Raw genomic sequence first — 17,637 nt, forward strand, 5'->3', positions numbered from 1 at the left:
CTGACAGGTGCCCTGGACAGAACCCAAAGTGTGCGTGTAGTCTTTAGTGGAACATGTCGACAAAAGGTAGGTTTGTGGAATCGACTTTTCCGACACTATTGAAGCTGCTGTAACACACACACATTAGAAACACCAATCCGATATGAATAAAGCTGACAGAATTTATTTGCGGTTTCTAATTGGTACTTATGTTGCTAGGGTGAAAAACGATAGAACATAGAAGTGAAATTATTATTAAACATAATAAAACATTTTGGTACAGTTGCAAATTCAAAATAAAATCTCTGAAATTAAATGGGTTTCGTTGTTTGAACAATCATGTGTAAACATGTGTTGGTTACTAATCAAACTATATTAATTCTTTATCATGGTATGAGAAGAGATTATCACACTGTATGACTCAATTTGTTGCCAAGAATACCCAGGATAGCTGTTATGCCTTTCTTTTCATATCGTCTCCAGTAATATACTATTCTTCCTAATGTCTCCCTTGATACCGCCTCACTTTTGGACTTCTGTTGAGCGCCTCACTTTTGGCCTTCTGTTGAGCGCCTCACTTTTGGACTTCTGTTGAGCGCTCGCCCGTGTGAAATATGCTTTAGGTTCTGTCCCCTGGCCGAGACACACCAAAGTCTGTAAAAAGTGGTAGTTTCTGCTTCGGTTTAGCGCTCAGCATTTAGAGAGTGGGACGACTGGTTCACCCGTTGTCAGTATTATGTGACCAGTTGGGGTGTGTTGATTGGTGTCTTCCATGGCATGCTTCAGTGATATAACACTATAAAAAGGACAAGAGTTTCACTTCACACGAACATACCACAGTCTCCCAAAACACGCACCACACACTTCATATGTGCTACACACCGCATACATGGGAGGCCGTCCTTACCAAACCAAATTAAATTAATTCCTATACGAGTCATTAACGAGTCAGTTCTATATGGATGGTATAGTTGGTTGGTTGTCCCTAAATATCGTTGACACGTCATGGAAACAGTAAACATGTGTATTGCAGCCTTATTGTTAAAAGGGAATTTATGTTTTTTGTGTGTGTGATTATTTCGTGTTGTCATATTATTTGTTATCATAGATGACAGATACTACTGGTGGACTGTTATTGCTCCTAGATTTTACTATAGCGACATTGGCTTTAGTTCTTTCGTATATTAACACGAGACAGAATACACTCGCCTTGTCCTTTGATATCAATACATTTATGAGCACTTTTTCGAAAAATTTCAAAATTCTTTAGATAAGGCAATGTCATTAGCATGTTTCGAGTTTTCTATTATCAATCAATATTTTATTGGTATTAGATGGATGATGCAGATTGTGCTTAAAGGCTTAGTATTCTACGTGCCATACATAAGTTTATTGAAGATACATTAGTTTGGATATCCCATTCTTTGACCGACAACTATAAGAATATTAAAACTGGATATTGCATTCGCAGCTACGGAAATCCCTTTACAGTATGCCAGATATTTATTTCATTGTATGTAGAATTGAAGAGAACGCGGTCCACTGCTGTCTTGGAATCCAATGTCTTGATAAAGAAGTTATAATTGTACACACGAAGCTATCTTTGCGTGATAACTGGGGTCGTCCATATGGCGTTCATAGGGATGCCTCACAATGTCCGTGGCTAAAAACAGGGACATAGATATTGAAGTTTATCGTTCATGGTACTGTGAACCAACTTTCTTTCACGTGCGATTTAATTCGTGGATTTCGCAACTCAAGTAAATTCGCGAAAGCTTATCTCCATGAATGAATATCTACTTCTTTTACAATTACAACTTCCATTTAATGTTTTATTCCTTGCGAGCTTGTTTTGGAATGAAAATTGCGAAAATTAGTAGCTGCGAAAGAAAGTTGGTTTAGGGTATTACATGCTATCTGGATTATTCGTAACTTTTTAGGACTTTTAGAGAGACTACGGGCGGGAGAAGATGTTGTTGTGGCGGAAGGATATATTTTTGAGTTTGAAAGAAGGGGCTATCTTAAGGCCGGAAGCTTTGTACCGGAAATTATACTAGAGTATCCTGAAAAGGTCAAACAGCTGCATGAAGAGTTCGTCCATGCCGGAAGTGATGTCGTTTTAGCGTTTACGGTAATAAATACTTTCTAAGATATAAAATATTGTGCTGTGTTTAAAATTTATTTTATTTCAATTAATGATTTTTTTGCTAGATGACGTCCCAAATTGCAAATTTCAATTTTCATTATTATATGTTTTTCACATTCAAATCATTCATGTGAAGATGCAGTGCATATTTTTTCAAAATTCCAAAACAAGTAGTCGTATAAATATTTATTTTATTCAGTATATACATTGTATATCATATTTCCATAGTACTATGGACATAGAGAAAAGCTGAGGAAAATCGGACGTGAAGAAGATTTAGAAAAATTAAATCTCAGCGCTCTGAAAATCGCACGCAAAGTAGCAGACGACACAGGAACTTTGATGGCGGGAAACATATGTAATTCGTGTGTATACGAGGACGACAATCCAGTGGCAATCGAGACAACGCGGGAAATGTTCAAGGTATTATTTTACACATATATTATTGTGGGGAATGCAACATTACTCATATTGTCGTATTTTATTTGTATACTTACTAACCTGGACGGCCTAAGTATTGTCCACGTCTTTTATATCCACATTGGTGTTTTACTCACAGTTAAGTGGGGGTAAATTTTCGTCACAGCAAACTTTCTACCCTTCTGTTATACACATTGCATGTAAAGTATGATTTTACCGATCACTGATTGGCTGAAGTGTTAGGTGTGTAACCTCTAACTTAAATAATTTAATGTTCAGGAGCAGATAGAATGGGCTGTAGCGGGTGGAGCAGACTTTATTGTGGCGGAAACTTTCCATAGTGTTGGGGAAGCCTTGCTAGCTCTGCAGTGTATAAAACAATATGGAAAAGGTAATGGCGTTCAGCATTTTATGTTATGAAATAGAAAATGTCCTTTCGGTTATCATCATAAACTTCATATCAAACATGCCGTAACGTTACATTGTATGTATTGTCCATCTGAATACAGAATTATCAATATGTTTATATTTTGCCATTTGCGCTTCCTATGAAAGAAGAACTCGGTTAGCAAGTTTTCATACCGAATCCTTTCTCTGATTGATATTTTTATGGTACAGTACCCGCTGTGATCACGATGGGTAGTTCGGTAAGTGGTTTGTCCAATGAAGGTCTCAGTCACGTTGAGGCTTGTCGCCGTCTGGAGGAGGCTGGAGCGGATGTGGTGGGACTCAACTGTACACGTGGACCAGGTACCATGATACCGCTACTGAGGGAGGTCAGACAACAGTGTAAGGTATGTACAGTATTTGGTGTCACACTAGCGCATGTTCTAATAGTCATGTACAAGAGTTTACCAACTGTCGCGGTCTAAAAGACGACGGTTTTCTGATGGGTTTTCAATGGATTACCAATAAGATATACGAAGAAAATATAGCATAGTCAAAACCCTCGCCCAGTAATGGCACATCTAACTTTAAGCAAATGAAAACCGAAATACATTGCATGTCACATCATAACAAGACTCCTCAGATATAGCTGACCACCAGTTTTCTTTTGTAGGTACCTATAGCTGCTTTACCAGTGCTGTATCGGACCACGCCGGCACAACCCACCATGCAGTCACTCGTTGTTGCAGAAACGGGTAACGTCGATGTGTTCTTATTAAGATTTTATCAATATGCTTGAATTACATAAATAAAATAAGAAGAAAAATCACCACATGGTCAAAATATTTATTGTTTTTGTGTATTTTTAGGAAAGTATGCCTTTCCCGTGGATCTACCGGCCTTCGCTTGCTCGAGGACCGAAGTTCGGGAGTTTGCACGTGAATGTAAGAAGATAGGAATACAATACATCGGGCTGTGTTGTGGAAATAATCCTCATTACATGCGGGAAGTCGCGGAGGAATGCGGGAGGAAACCGCCGGCCAGTAAATATTCCCCAAATATGTCTGAGCACTACATATACGGTAGTAACACTACAAAATATCATAATAAAATGTTACTTAACGCAAAAAGATGAACAGTATATACATTGCATAATAACTGGATTTTAATTCTGGGTCTACTAAGTAATATCAACTTTATGTTCTGGGAAATACAAGATCCTAACAAACGAATATATAGGAATTACTTCTTATAGAAAATATGGGGCTAGGAAGTAGTACCAACCATGTAAACAAAATAGTTTGTCGAATTTAGTGGGCAGTCTGCACATCAAGACGCACATAAACGTTAAACTCATACTAAAATAAAATATTAACGAATGATTCATTACTATAAAACTATCAAACAATTATACAAAATTAAGTTATTACCAATAAATATGAGTGTTATGATTAAAGTTTTGTTTGTTTTCATACCTGCCTTTCCGATAATTATATTCGAGAGAATTTTCAACATTACATTAACTTGGCATTTTGTGACGCATTGCATATTGAAAAATTAACCACAAAGTAAGATGAAATATTCTAATTGTTCATACTTGAATATTTTCCAATGCGCAAAAGAAAACCCGTAAAAATTGCAGGTAGGACATTAGAATTGTACCTGCTATCCTTATTGCATGACCGTGAAAGGCGACTAAATTTGAGATATTGTCTCTTCTTCCTCCTAAGTAAATGAACCCGCCTCATTTTCGACTGATTTGCCCGTTGTCGGTATAATGTGACCGGATGGTGTGTGCTGTTTTGAAATCATCTGTGCATGGCTTCGTTTACCAGGCACTTTTAAGGAGAAGATTTCGATAGGCTTTGCCTGCTGTCTAATCCTTTTGACTCTGTATAATATATATGCCAATATAATGTAATAATTAATTTTTCTTTGTTTTCATACCAAATCCGGCTTTCCGATTGGCCAATATTTTTTTTTTTTTTTTTTTTGCATACCACTATATTTACACTTGCTAGACTTGTTCACTATACGCAAGTACTAACCGATTTCGTTTACCATAACTGCATGGTAACATTGTGTAGCGGGATTGGACTGGGTCGATCATCGGTGACCAGGTAGCTCAGTCGGTAGAGCACTCGGCTAGTATTCTGAGGGTCCCAGGTTCGAATCCCGGTCTGGCCGCTACATTTTCTCCTCTCCTGTTACAGAATTGGCGCCCAACTAAATAACCCACGGTGGTGGTGTTTGGAAGGGTCTCGTATGTCTTCGGGGGCGAAGACTTCGAGAAAGGAGGGAGGAGTGTAGCGGGATTGGACTGGGTCGATCATCGGTGACCAGGTAGCTCAGTCGGTAGAGCACTCGGCTAGTATTCTGAGGGTCCCGGGTTCGAATCCCGGTCTGGCCGCTACATTTTCTCCTCTCCTGTTACAGAATTGGCGCCCAACTAAATAACCCACGGTGGTGGTGTTTGGAAGGGTCTCGTATGTCTTCGGGGGCGAAGACTTCGAGAAAGGAGGGAGGAGTGTAGCGGGATTGGACTGGGTCGATCATCGGTGACCAGGTAGCTCAGTCGGTAGAGCACTCGGCTAGTATTCGGAGGGTCCCGGGTTCGAATCCCGGTCTGGCCGCTACATTTTCTCCTCTCCTGTTACAGTAACATTGAACTTTGAACTTGCGTATGAAAATGTTCTATGCAACGTAAAGGGGGCTACTTTTTTTTAAAAGAAACACGTGGCTTTGTTTACATTTTGACGTAACATTACGTGTATATTGCTGTTTTTCATAGAATTTGGGAAAAATGTAAACAATACATATATGTTTTATATTTATATATGATACAAACATTTTTGAAATGAACAATTGTATAAAGAAATGGGAAAAAATATCCCGACCGGGGCGACGTACAGCGCTTTCATTTTTGTTAAAAATGATGGATGTTAAATGTAAACATTACCTCTGTGTCTGTGTCCTACGATCGAGTCTTTGGGGTTGACGGGCGTGAGACCCTCTGACAGAGCTAGGTCAGTTATAAACATATTCTCTTGTATTTGTTCTTTGAGAATTTAATCATGTGTATTATAAAACATGCACCGCTAGTAATCCACGTGTTGACAGTCACACGTCACCACAAATACAATGTATCCATCGAACACAAGTGAAGTTGTTCCATCTATAGATGGCGATGGATCTAAGCACAGGGCCTTGTTACTATTGATGATATATATAAGATAGGTCACGTCTATTTACATACATTACACAAGGGAAGAAGCTCCGCCATTGGGCAGGCTAGGGGCGCCAATTTCAAACGAATATTAACAACACTTACTTTTGTTATTTCTTCGTCGAAACTGTTGCTACTGTTTCATTATATGTTCTAGTTTTTGTATCCACAGTAGTTTCGTGTTCGTTCTACGATCTTAACCGCATTTTAAGCAATTTTGACGAGAGGTTACAAATATCCCGCCCTGTCCAGCTTCCATTGGACCGGAAGTTGCGCAATATCATTGGTACTAAACGTACACGAGACTATAAGGTCCCTTTCATGTCATAAAGAATTCTGACGATTTGTATCAATTAATTCAACGCTTAAAACATCGAAAACTTACCAAGATACAATATCATACATTGCTTTTAAAGATATTGCGCCAAATATATATTCGCTGCGGAACTAGTCTTTCCATGTGCATCGGCATTCATAGTACTTCAGAATGGTACAGTCTAGAAACCTCCGAACGATATTGCGCAACTTCCGGTCCAATGGAAGCTGGACAGGGCGGGATATTTGTAACCTCTCGTCAAAATTGCTTTAAAATGCGGTTAAGATCGTAGAACGAACACGAAACTACTGTGGATACAAAAACTAGAACATATAATGAAACGATAGCAACAGTTTCGACGAAGAAATATCAAAAGTAAGTGTTGTTAATATTCGTTTGAAATTGGCGCCCCTAGCCAGCCCAATGGCGGAGCTTCTTCCCTTGTGTAATGTATGTAAATAGACGTGACCTATCTTATATATATCATCAATAGTAACGAGGCCCTGTGATCTAAGCGTAGATTATATAATCACATGGCTTCGAAGGATGTAATATCGTTGAGTCAGACGACAATCTCAAACAAATTTAGCTACTTGAACATCGGTGTTTTGACAACTTCGGAAAACTCCAGTGTGTAAGCGTGCGTCAGCCTCGCCTCGCTGCACAATAACGGTCACCGAGTTCAATGAAAAAATATACAAATGGAAAATGTTTAATAGTATCCTTCCAAATGGAATTTTGCTTAAAAATGGAATATTATTGAGGATGAAACATTGTGCAATGATGATAAACCTTGGGGCTCTGAGCGCTTCTCGCTTAAAATGTAGATATAACAGTTTAAAGTGTACACGGAACGGAAAATTATATTTTGAAATCTTATTCTGTTTGATCTTCTGACAAGAATGTTGAAAACCGCATCAAAATCGAAATCGGCTGCTTCAGGACCGAGATACCGCCCTCCGAAGTGCCCGATTTTTACCTATAGGCCCTATATCGACTGCTAATCAGGGAATCGGCCACTCACGCTGATTTGGGGAATAGCCTGATGTGACGTCACGAGGACAACGGCAGTGAGTTAAATGTTAGTTGAGTTATAGCACAAAGGTGGACATATATGTATTCTTGAAATGGGCTTACGAGAATTTTACAAGTATATATAGTTATGATGACGATTTGATTATATATAAGGAAATATTGCAACTGAAACAAGGCTAAAATACATTATTGTGTAAGATTTCAATAATTAAATTATCCATATCTCTGCCTTGTGTAAACTTTCATACATGCACGACTCGGTACCTTTTTACCAGAAATATAATCTCTGTTTTAATAAATTATTAAATTATCAAAATTCAGGAATATTTAATTTTCACTATATAATCTAAAAGAAGAAGATTTCGGAAAATGATGGTCATAGAATCCTTGGTCATATACAATTATCCATTGGAATACATGTAAATGAAGAACCAACATAACAAAAAGAACGTATGTTATATAATGTATTTCATAGTTCAAAACACGTAGATATCACAGACATATTGTTTATTTTCTTTTTTCTTTTTTTTTTTTGGGGGGGGGGCTGTAAAACACAACAAAAACTTCCTATGTAGACATGTGTTATTTAAACTTCCTATGTAGACATGTGTTATTTAAACTTCCTATGTAGACATGTGTTATTTAAACGAACTTCAACAGTACAGTTATTGGTCATATAGATTATCATTATTGGTATTATATAATGATCGAAAATGACCAAAATTCACAAAGAATTGGAGCAACTATCAGAAATATTAACCATGTATGTAGTGTGATACACTTGTTATATGGTATGTACGAACGGTTTATTTTACTGTAAACCAAGGATTTATAACTATTTACGAATATGACATTATTTTGACACGTGACGTGTGCTAGTTAACACAGCATGACAGGTCACTAAACACCTTTCTTACGTAACTCGTTAGCCCCCTAATTAGCCAGAGTTGACCACGCGTTTTAGTTACTGCAGTATACAGGTAAAGAGATTAACGCAGCACGACATTGGCTATTCGGAAGTATTCTGATTTTGATACTTGATATCTGCTATTTGGAGTAGACATAGACATCTTCAGTCTCATTTTTTATCGTCTGACCCGTGCGTGATTTATTTTTCAAGTAAAGACACTAATGAATGACCTTGAGCGAAATATCAGCAAGTCGTCGGATGCACTGTAGAAGATTCTAGATGAAAGCTGAATGTATTTCGTCAAAAAAAAATGATCGAAAAATATCAAGTCTGCTAAATAATAAATATTTGTGATGTGACGGTTCTCAAAACTTGGTATATAGAATTAAATCCGCCAAATCACAGTAAAATTAAATGACAAACATATACATACTGATGATTAAGCAATGGTATCAAATGTACAGAAATTAAGTCACACAATCGATTTCAGACATAACGCAGTTACATGTAGTAGATGCATTTACATATATGCAAAAAAAAAAAAAAAAAAAAAAAACTGTTTAGAACGAGGACTTATAACTACTTGGTTAAGAATCATACCTTAATTCGTATGGGCAGATTTTATGAAAACGTCAGAAATTTGTAAAGCGGGTTTGACCAGTAGACATCAGACGACCCGAGTTGGGTTTTGGATGAAATAATCAAGAACATATATATATACGTCCTTGATACACATGTATAATATTCGTGTACATGTATCAGTGGCGTAGGAAGATGAAACGTAATGGGGGGGGGGCAAAGGTCCTCAATATTTTGTAAACACCCCCCCCCCCCCTTGGGGGTGACCCCCTGGAAAAATATTGTATTTTAGAATGGCTGAGATGAGTTTTACAATGTATTTTGATGATTTTGCGAGCGCCCGAAAGCGCGAGATTTTGGTGTTTGGGGGGTCCGGGGGTCTCCCTCGAGAAAAAAATTACGATTTAGAATGGCTTAGATGAGTTTTACGATGCATTTTGATGAATTTGCGAGCACCCAAGGGCGCGAGAATTTGGTGTTAGGGGGGTCCGGGGGTCTCCCCCGAGAAAAAAATTACGATTTAGAATGGCTGAGGTGAGCTTTACGATGTATTTTAATGATTATAAAGCGTTCTTAAGCATCGCCCCGTCGTTGCTAGGTTCATACACTAGAGGGATCTGGAACACATTCGTGACAACTCGGATAAACTCCGCGGGACCCGTTTCTGGGTAAATGAACAATTCCCTGCGGATATCGAAGAGAAGCGTCGCAAATTATATCCTGTTCTTAGACAATGTAAACGGGACGGTTGTAGGGTCAAGTTGGTCCGGGATCGAATATATATCAATGGAAAGTTGTACGTCGACGCCCCTTCTGTTGAAGCTACAGAGACAGTGAGTACGTCGTGCTCAACCAACGCTGACGTCCGACAGCAATCATACCGTGACGCTGTTGAGAGAACGCCGACTTCCAGGCAACCCAACAAAAGGCGACGCCGATTCACAACGTCCGCGTCTCAGTCCAATGATTCGCCTAGATAGGGGGGTCAGGGGGTATACATTAATAATGATAAGACTGATTTGTCTATACAGAATGCTAGTTCTAATATCAAGATTATTTCATGGAACGTGAATGGTGGTTTAGACAACAAGCTTAAGCTTTTAGAATTTCGTAACTTAATTGTCAAATATGATATTATTTTCTTGTCAGAGTGCTGGATCCCCAATGACTATACATTGGAACTCGATGACTTCCAATCATTTGTTACACCGAGAAAAGCAACGCGCTCTTCGCAAGGGGGTGGGTTGGTTTTGTTAATCCGTAATGACATTTTTAAACATATAAAGGTAGAAAATAGTTTGTTTGATACCATTATCCCAATTAGTATCGATAAACGTCTAACTGGACGTGAAAGAAGTCTTACAGTAATATTTACATATATCCCTCCTAGCTCGTCTCGTTATTACGAGCAGTATGACTGTGACGTTTTTTCGGTTTTAGAAACTGTCATTACCGATTTTTCTCAAACTAGTGAGGTAATAGTTGTAGGTGATCTAAACAGTCGCACTCGTTCTTCTGTAGATTATATCACTGGCGACATTTTACATGAAAGTATTAAATCCCATGTTCAATCCATTTTTAATTATTTGAGTGATACTGATGATGAGAGTTGTTTACCTACTAGGAAGAATCCCGATTTAGGTGGGAACGAATTTGGAACTAGGCTGTTAAACCTCTGTAAATCATCTGGTCTAAGAATTTTGAATGGTAGAGATCCAGATAATCTATCGTGTGATTTTACTTTCTGTGGGGCAAACGGTATGAGTGTGATTGATTATGTTTTATTACCATTTAACCTGTTTAATATTATCAATAAGTTTATGGTTTGTGAATTTGTTGAATTTTCTGATCATGCTCCATTACATATTGAAATTCGTTGTGAAATCTTTTCTTTTGACACTGAGATTGATGGGGATGATGTCGAACATAGACCCGTTTTTAAATGGAAGGAAGAGTATCAATATCAATTTATTGAATCATTAAGACTTAACTTAGACTCTGTGAAAAAGTCAGTATTAATTAGTAACGAAGTAAACCAAGATTCTATTGATACATGTGTAAGCAATTTTTCAGATGTCCTGCTTGGTATTATGCAACCATTTTTTCAAATCAATCCACAGTATAGTAATTCTAGCAAACCCCCTGTAAACCCACATACTAGTACTCTTTCTAGTTCCAACGATAAACCTTGGTTTAATGACTGTTTAAAATCCCTACGTAAGCAATATCTGACTGCATTGAAAGCGTTTAATTCCAATAAGTGTTCCTCAACACACACCAATCTCATACGTAAGAAAAGAGAGTATAAGTCTACGGAGCGTAAATATAAAAGGCAATATCTAAGTGCCGAAGGTGATATGTTAGAATATATGAGGAAACATAACCCAAGGTCTTTTTATAAGAAATTTGGACATAAAAAGACTGTTTCACCATTACTTAGTTCTAACCAATTGTATAACCATTTTGAAAATTTGTCTTCTGCCAATCAAGCTACTAATCAAGTTCCACATAATGACATAACTCTAGTTGATAATGATGTTATATTCGAGGAGTTAGATGCCCGTATTTCATCCCGGGAAATTGCTGATGCTATACATAAAATAAAATTTGGTAAGTCAAATGGACCTGATGGTATTTTAAATGAATGTTTTAAATATTGTGAGGAATTACTTATTCCAACTCTCTCAATATTATTCAATAACATCCTTAACAGTGGTTGTTTTCCTACTAATTGGTCATCCGCTATGATCATACCTGTATATAAAAAGGGGGATGGTAATGACCCTAATAACTTTAGGGGTATTAGTTTAATTAGTTGTCTTTGTAAACTTTTCACTTCTGTATTAAATAAACGTATTTTAGATGTATGTATCAAATATGACATTTTAACTGATGCGCAATTTGGTTTTCGACCAGAAGTTAGTACTATAGACGCATTTTTTTGCTTTGCACTCAATTATATCTAAAACTTTGTCATCAAAGAAACGCCTATATTGTTGTTTTGTAGATTTTCGGAAAGCGTTTGACTTTGTTGATAGATTAAGCTTATGGCGTAAGCTGACTAAATTAGGCATTAGAGGGAAAATGTTATCTGTTATTAAGTCACTATATAAATCGGTTAAATCTTGTGTTTTGGTAAATGGTAAATGTTCTAATTATTTTGAGAACAATATTGGATTAATGCACGGTGAAATATTATCACCGATTCTATTTTCACTTTTTGTTAATGATTTTGAAACTTCATTTATTGAAAATGGAAATTCTGGCTATGATTTTGGCGAATTGAGTCTATTTCTCCTAATGTACGCGGATGACCTGGTAATGTTCTCTGAAACTGTTGAAGGGCTGCAGTGCCTCTTAGATAGTCTTTATAGTTACTCAACTAAGTGGACATTGTCTGTTAATACTGATAAAACGAAACTAGTCGTATTTAGAAATGGAGGACGTATACTTGAAAAGGAATCGTGGAGATATATTGGCAATGAAGTTGAAATAGTAAACGATTTTTGCTATCTTGGTGTAAAGCTGAAGTATAATAATAAATTTAATCAAATTCAAAAACATTTGTCTGACCAAGGTCGTAAAGCCATGTTTGCACTTTTTTCTATGTGTTCTAATTTATATTTAAATTTTGAAACATTGTTACGTTTATTTGACACGTATGTTTCTAGCATCTTGCATTACGCTTGCGAGGTGTGGGGATCATCGAAAGGGTGTGATATAGAAAAAATTCACTTGTCATTTTGTAAGAAGATCCTAAAAGTTAAGAGATCAACGTGTAACGCCATGGTATATTTTGAATTAGGCCGGTATCCATTAGAATGTTTAAGGAAGTACAGAATGATAAAGTATTGGCTTAAATTAAAGGTATCAAATAACTGTATTTTGAATTCCGCTCTTTTATATTTAAGTAATAGCAACACTGGTAATTGTTTCAATTGGATAAACCATGTTAAACATTGTCTTTTTTTCTATTGGTTTTTGGTAATGTATGGAATCATCACTATCTGTATAACCATAAACATATATTATGTTTGATAAAGCAACGACTATTTGACCAAAGTCAGCAACATTTGAGAGGCTTATTGGATTCCTCATCAAAATGTATATTATATAAGCATATTGTGAATCATTTTACTATACAATACTATTTGACCAAATATATACCTCCGAAATACCGAATTGTCTTATCTAAATTTCGTCTATCTGCTCATAATTTGGCCATCGAAACAGGCAGATATACCGATACTGCTAGAGAACAAAGATTGTGCCCTGGTTGCAATTTAGATGTGGAAGACGAATATCATTTTATTTTAATATGTATTAATTATCATGATTTAAGAAAGAAATATGTAAAACCTTTTTATTGGCGTAAACCATCTATGTACAAGTTGATACAATTATTATGTTGCGAAAATATAAGTGATATACGTAAATTAGCAAAATTTATATTTGAGGCCATGAAAATACGAACCCGCCACCAATAATTTCAGTACAGTTATTTTAATGTTGTATACTTAACCTGTAAGTTATGTAGCCTTTATATAATACACATTTTGATTTCAATGTATAGTACATTTGTAACTTGTCTATGATATTGTACTAATTACTATGTGATTGTATATATATGTATATGTGCGTATTTTGCACAATTCCAATAAGCTGTAAACTTAAGGAAAATAAAGAATTGAACGATAATTGAACATGGTAATTTTTCGATTTCAAGCTACCTGCATTGAGAAATGATAATTGTGTCGTCATAACATTATGCAACCCTACTCGATCTGAATATACCGGCTTCACACCATCGGCACATTGTTGTGTGACATAAAAAATGAATTAATTGTCTCGCCAAGACATATAAACAAATTGATCTTTTAAGAGACATTTTAAAAAAAATAGTACATAGAATCCCTTGATGGACATTTTTAGTCTAGTTCGTGTGTATTGAATTGAAGGTTTGACATTATGTGCTTGAACGTTTTAGGAAATGCGCCGCGCAGCGGAAAATTTTCTAGAATGGAGTACGAAAAATGTGCAGGAGGACCCTTTTTTCTTTCAAATAAGCATTTTTACAATATTTCAGTCGGCGAAAATGGGGGGGGGGCAAAAAGACATGTTTGCCCCCCCGTCCTGGGGAACGGGGGGGGGGCAACCCCCCCCCCCCCCCCCCCTGCCCCCCCCCCCCGCTTCCTACGCCCCTGTGTATATGTGGTTCCAAACACCGCAGATATACAACATACATGGATTATTATGTACATTTTATTGTGTAAATTATGCAGTAATCGCACAGAGATGCTCATTTATCTACGACAGGTACATCAATATATATGTATGGTATAAATCTCTATTTCCAAGCGTATTTCAATCTCTATCTTTGATCAAGGATTTATAAGTGAGATTGAGGATAAAATTAAACATGTATCGGACATGTACACAGGTATTTGAGTCTTCAAAATCGATATTTACAAACAGATAGTAATATTAGATGGCAATCACCGAAAATTGTCACTCTAACTTATGCGAGTAGATTCGATCCCGTTGTCCTCGTGACGTCACAGGTCAGGGGTCCCGAATCGGGGTCAATGGCTTGGGGCTTCAGGTGTGTTCTAGAGAAACGGCGCATTATCTCTAATACCGTATTCGCTATGAAACTCGTACTTTCATCATTCTAAATTGCATCCAATGACGCATTTATCAAGCCTTATATACCAAACCATTCCGTGTACACTTTAATGTATAGATTTTAAATGTAAAGATGGTGGTCGAGATAAGATCGTAGTTGTTGATAAGAGATAGTTGTAAAGGAGAGAAGGTGGTTGAGGTGAAACGGTAGATGAGACGAGATGGTGGTAAAAGTGAGATGGCGGTAAAATGAGATAGCGGTTGAGACGAGATGAGGGTAGATGTGAGATGGTGGTAGAAGTGAGACAACGGTTGAGACGAGATGGTGGTAGAAGTGATATGATGGTGGAGTGATATGGCGGCTGAGACGAGATGGTGGAGTGATATGGCGGCTGAGACGAGATGGTGGAGTGATATGGCGGCTGAGACGAGATGACAAAAACATATACGAGATGTTAGTTGGGATGAGAGGAGAGAGATAAGTAGAGAGCATGCTGGGATGTATGTATAAGAATTGTATTGAAAATGAATGTGTAAAATCCAAGAGTCAAAACGGAAAATATCATACTTGCTTTATATACGTCTGAGACTATATGAATGAGATTAGATACAGGTATAATGAGCCAATATCTGAGTAAAAAAATCATTTATCAAAGCTCTAAAGTTAGCATGGATAAGAAGATGATATACATTTGCCAAGTAAATGGCAAAGGTTTTTAGGAAAAAGTATTGACATAGGCAAGCTGGATGATTGTGGAGAAGGATATATTAAAGAATGTGAATCTAAAAACAATCAATTTTGGAGATATGTTTTTGAATTCTTGGAACTGCTTTATGGAGAAAAAACCCCAAAGTTAAACTACTGCTGGTATATTGAACACCAATTTGGTACAATAATGATATACTAATTGACAGGAAAATGGTATTCTATAAAGACTGGTATCAGAAAGGTGTTATTTTTCTAAACGACATTTTGAAATATCCATAAGTTTTGTACAATTTTCAAAAATTCACCGATAAATTTAATGTTAATACTAACTTTATAACCTACCAGGGAAATATCAACTCATGTAGAGAATACCTAACACACAAACAACTTGACAATATCCAATTATCCCAAATATTTCAGAATTTTTTATTGAATATAAAAAAGGATCTAAAGAATTATACCGTATACTTTGTCTAAAAAAAACACTATGTCCGCTGGCGAAAAAATGAATGATTTATTTGAAATTAATTATGAAACATGGAAAAAAAATATATTCAACTCCTTTCCGATTTACTAAAAGTTCAAAACTGCAATGGCTGCAATACAGAGTCAACCAACATATCCGTACAACAAACTCACATTTATTTAAAATTGGTTTATCTGAAAATCCACACTGCTTTTTTTGTAAGACAGAGAGAGAAACAAGATATCTTTTGGAAATGACGCGAAGAATATTTTTTTTTTTTAAATACGAAAAAATGAGACATGACAATAATGTGGCTGATGGTGATGAAGTCAACACTTCAGCTTCATAAGAATGAATTAAAGTTCGTGTAGATTTGACGGCAAAACATGAGTCTTCACTGTTAACATATAAATTTGAATTTATTTGGTGATGTAACCTCATCTTTAGCCATCGTTATCAATTGCATCATGTTGTAATTGTTTTTAAAGAAACATTTAATTTTTGTTTCGTAAGGTAGCCTAGTGGCCGTTTCATGAAGTTGATTATCTTTTACATTAATGTGAAAGCATTTAAATTATCATTCTTCAAACATGAATTCTCATAAGAACTAAACCAGCTAAGTTTATATAACTGTGAACAGAACAATTCGTCAAGCTTTCGAATCATTGCTTCCGAATAAATAGTGTTGTATGGTAGGCTTCTTAGCTTTTTGGGAAGCTAATACAATGTGCTTGTGTACAATTAGGGGGGAAATCCCCCGCGGATCGTGGTTTCATTTCCAACATTTGAAATTGCTAAGCAATATTATAATACAATTGTTTAATTTCCATATTCTTTCCGACAAATGGTTAAGCTCCGCGTACCCCACTTAGCTTTTTGGGAAGCTGATACTTGTAGATAACTTTATTCACAAACGTTTCCTTTACGAATGTTATGTCGTGTTATCTCAATTACAGATTTCAAGGAAGGCTTCTTAATAAACTTCAGATTTTTTCCTTGACTTTTGTAATGGGTTTTTTTATAGGGAAATTTAATTTACGGAATTTCTAACAGATAAGGAATGTTAGTGACCTGGGCCATGCAGCTTACGATTAACCTCGAGCTCCCTAATGGTACATTTGTAAATAAGTGTTATGAAGTGATAATTCATTGCCTATAAACAGTATTAACATTGGCTTAAAATTACTTTATCAGCCCATTAAAACAAAAAACAAAAACAACAAAAAACAAAGAAAAAAAACAAAAACAAAAAAACATGACGTCACCGATTTTAACGTGGCTTATGACTGATCATAAGATACAACGTAATAATTTCCTAGACAATATTTAAGAGTCCCGAAAGGAATTTGAATATTGTAGTATTGTAGAGATTATCTCTAGGAAGAAGAATTATAAGGATTTATCTGAATGGATTGTTTATATTATGGCACGGTAATATAGTTAACCGATCCCACTCTACTCTCCACGTTTTCCTGCTGACGTTCCGTTTTTGTTTCTGTGTGTTTAATGCTATGTTTCAGCGTGTTGTTTGATGTACTAAATCAAGCTTGCCACAGCTACATCACGATTTCGACATGTTAAATGTAGCAGCATGTATGCTTTACACAGGGTATTGTATCTTATGAAGTTGCTTTTAAGATGCACCATCGCCGACAGAGAAAAAACGATAATCGTCATTTGAACAATAATTGATGTTTAATAATGTATATAAATGTTTAATTAACACAAAAATAATTTAGATAATTTCTATTGCCTTTGATACATGAGCAGTCAGTTCTTCATTATATGACATAGAGCCAGGGATTTTTTTCGGGATGCAATATCAATTATTTTCAGTAT

At 36.3% G+C, this 17,637-nt stretch overlaps 1 protein-coding gene across 1 annotated transcript; it reads left to right on the top strand.

Moving 5' to 3' along the window:
• Positions 1 to 4,369, top strand: LOC138305195 (betaine--homocysteine S-methyltransferase 1-like). Its single transcript, XM_069245632.1, has 7 exons — positions 1 to 66; positions 1,920 to 2,110; positions 2,354 to 2,548; positions 2,825 to 2,936; positions 3,164 to 3,339; positions 3,606 to 3,687; positions 3,802 to 4,369. Exons 1-7 carry the CDS (start codon positions 54 to 56, stop codon positions 4,065 to 4,067), a joined length of 1,035 nt encoding a protein of 344 aa, XP_069101733.1. The 5' UTR covers positions 1 to 53; the 3' UTR covers positions 4,068 to 4,369.
• The last annotated feature ends 13,268 nt before the right edge of the window (positions 4,370 to 17,637 follow it).

Source organism: Argopecten irradians, chromosome 12, assembly GCF_041381155.1.
Source record: "Argopecten irradians isolate NY chromosome 12, Ai_NY, whole genome shotgun sequence".
NCBI lineage: Eukaryota > Metazoa > Mollusca > Bivalvia > Pectinida > Pectinidae > Argopecten > Argopecten irradians.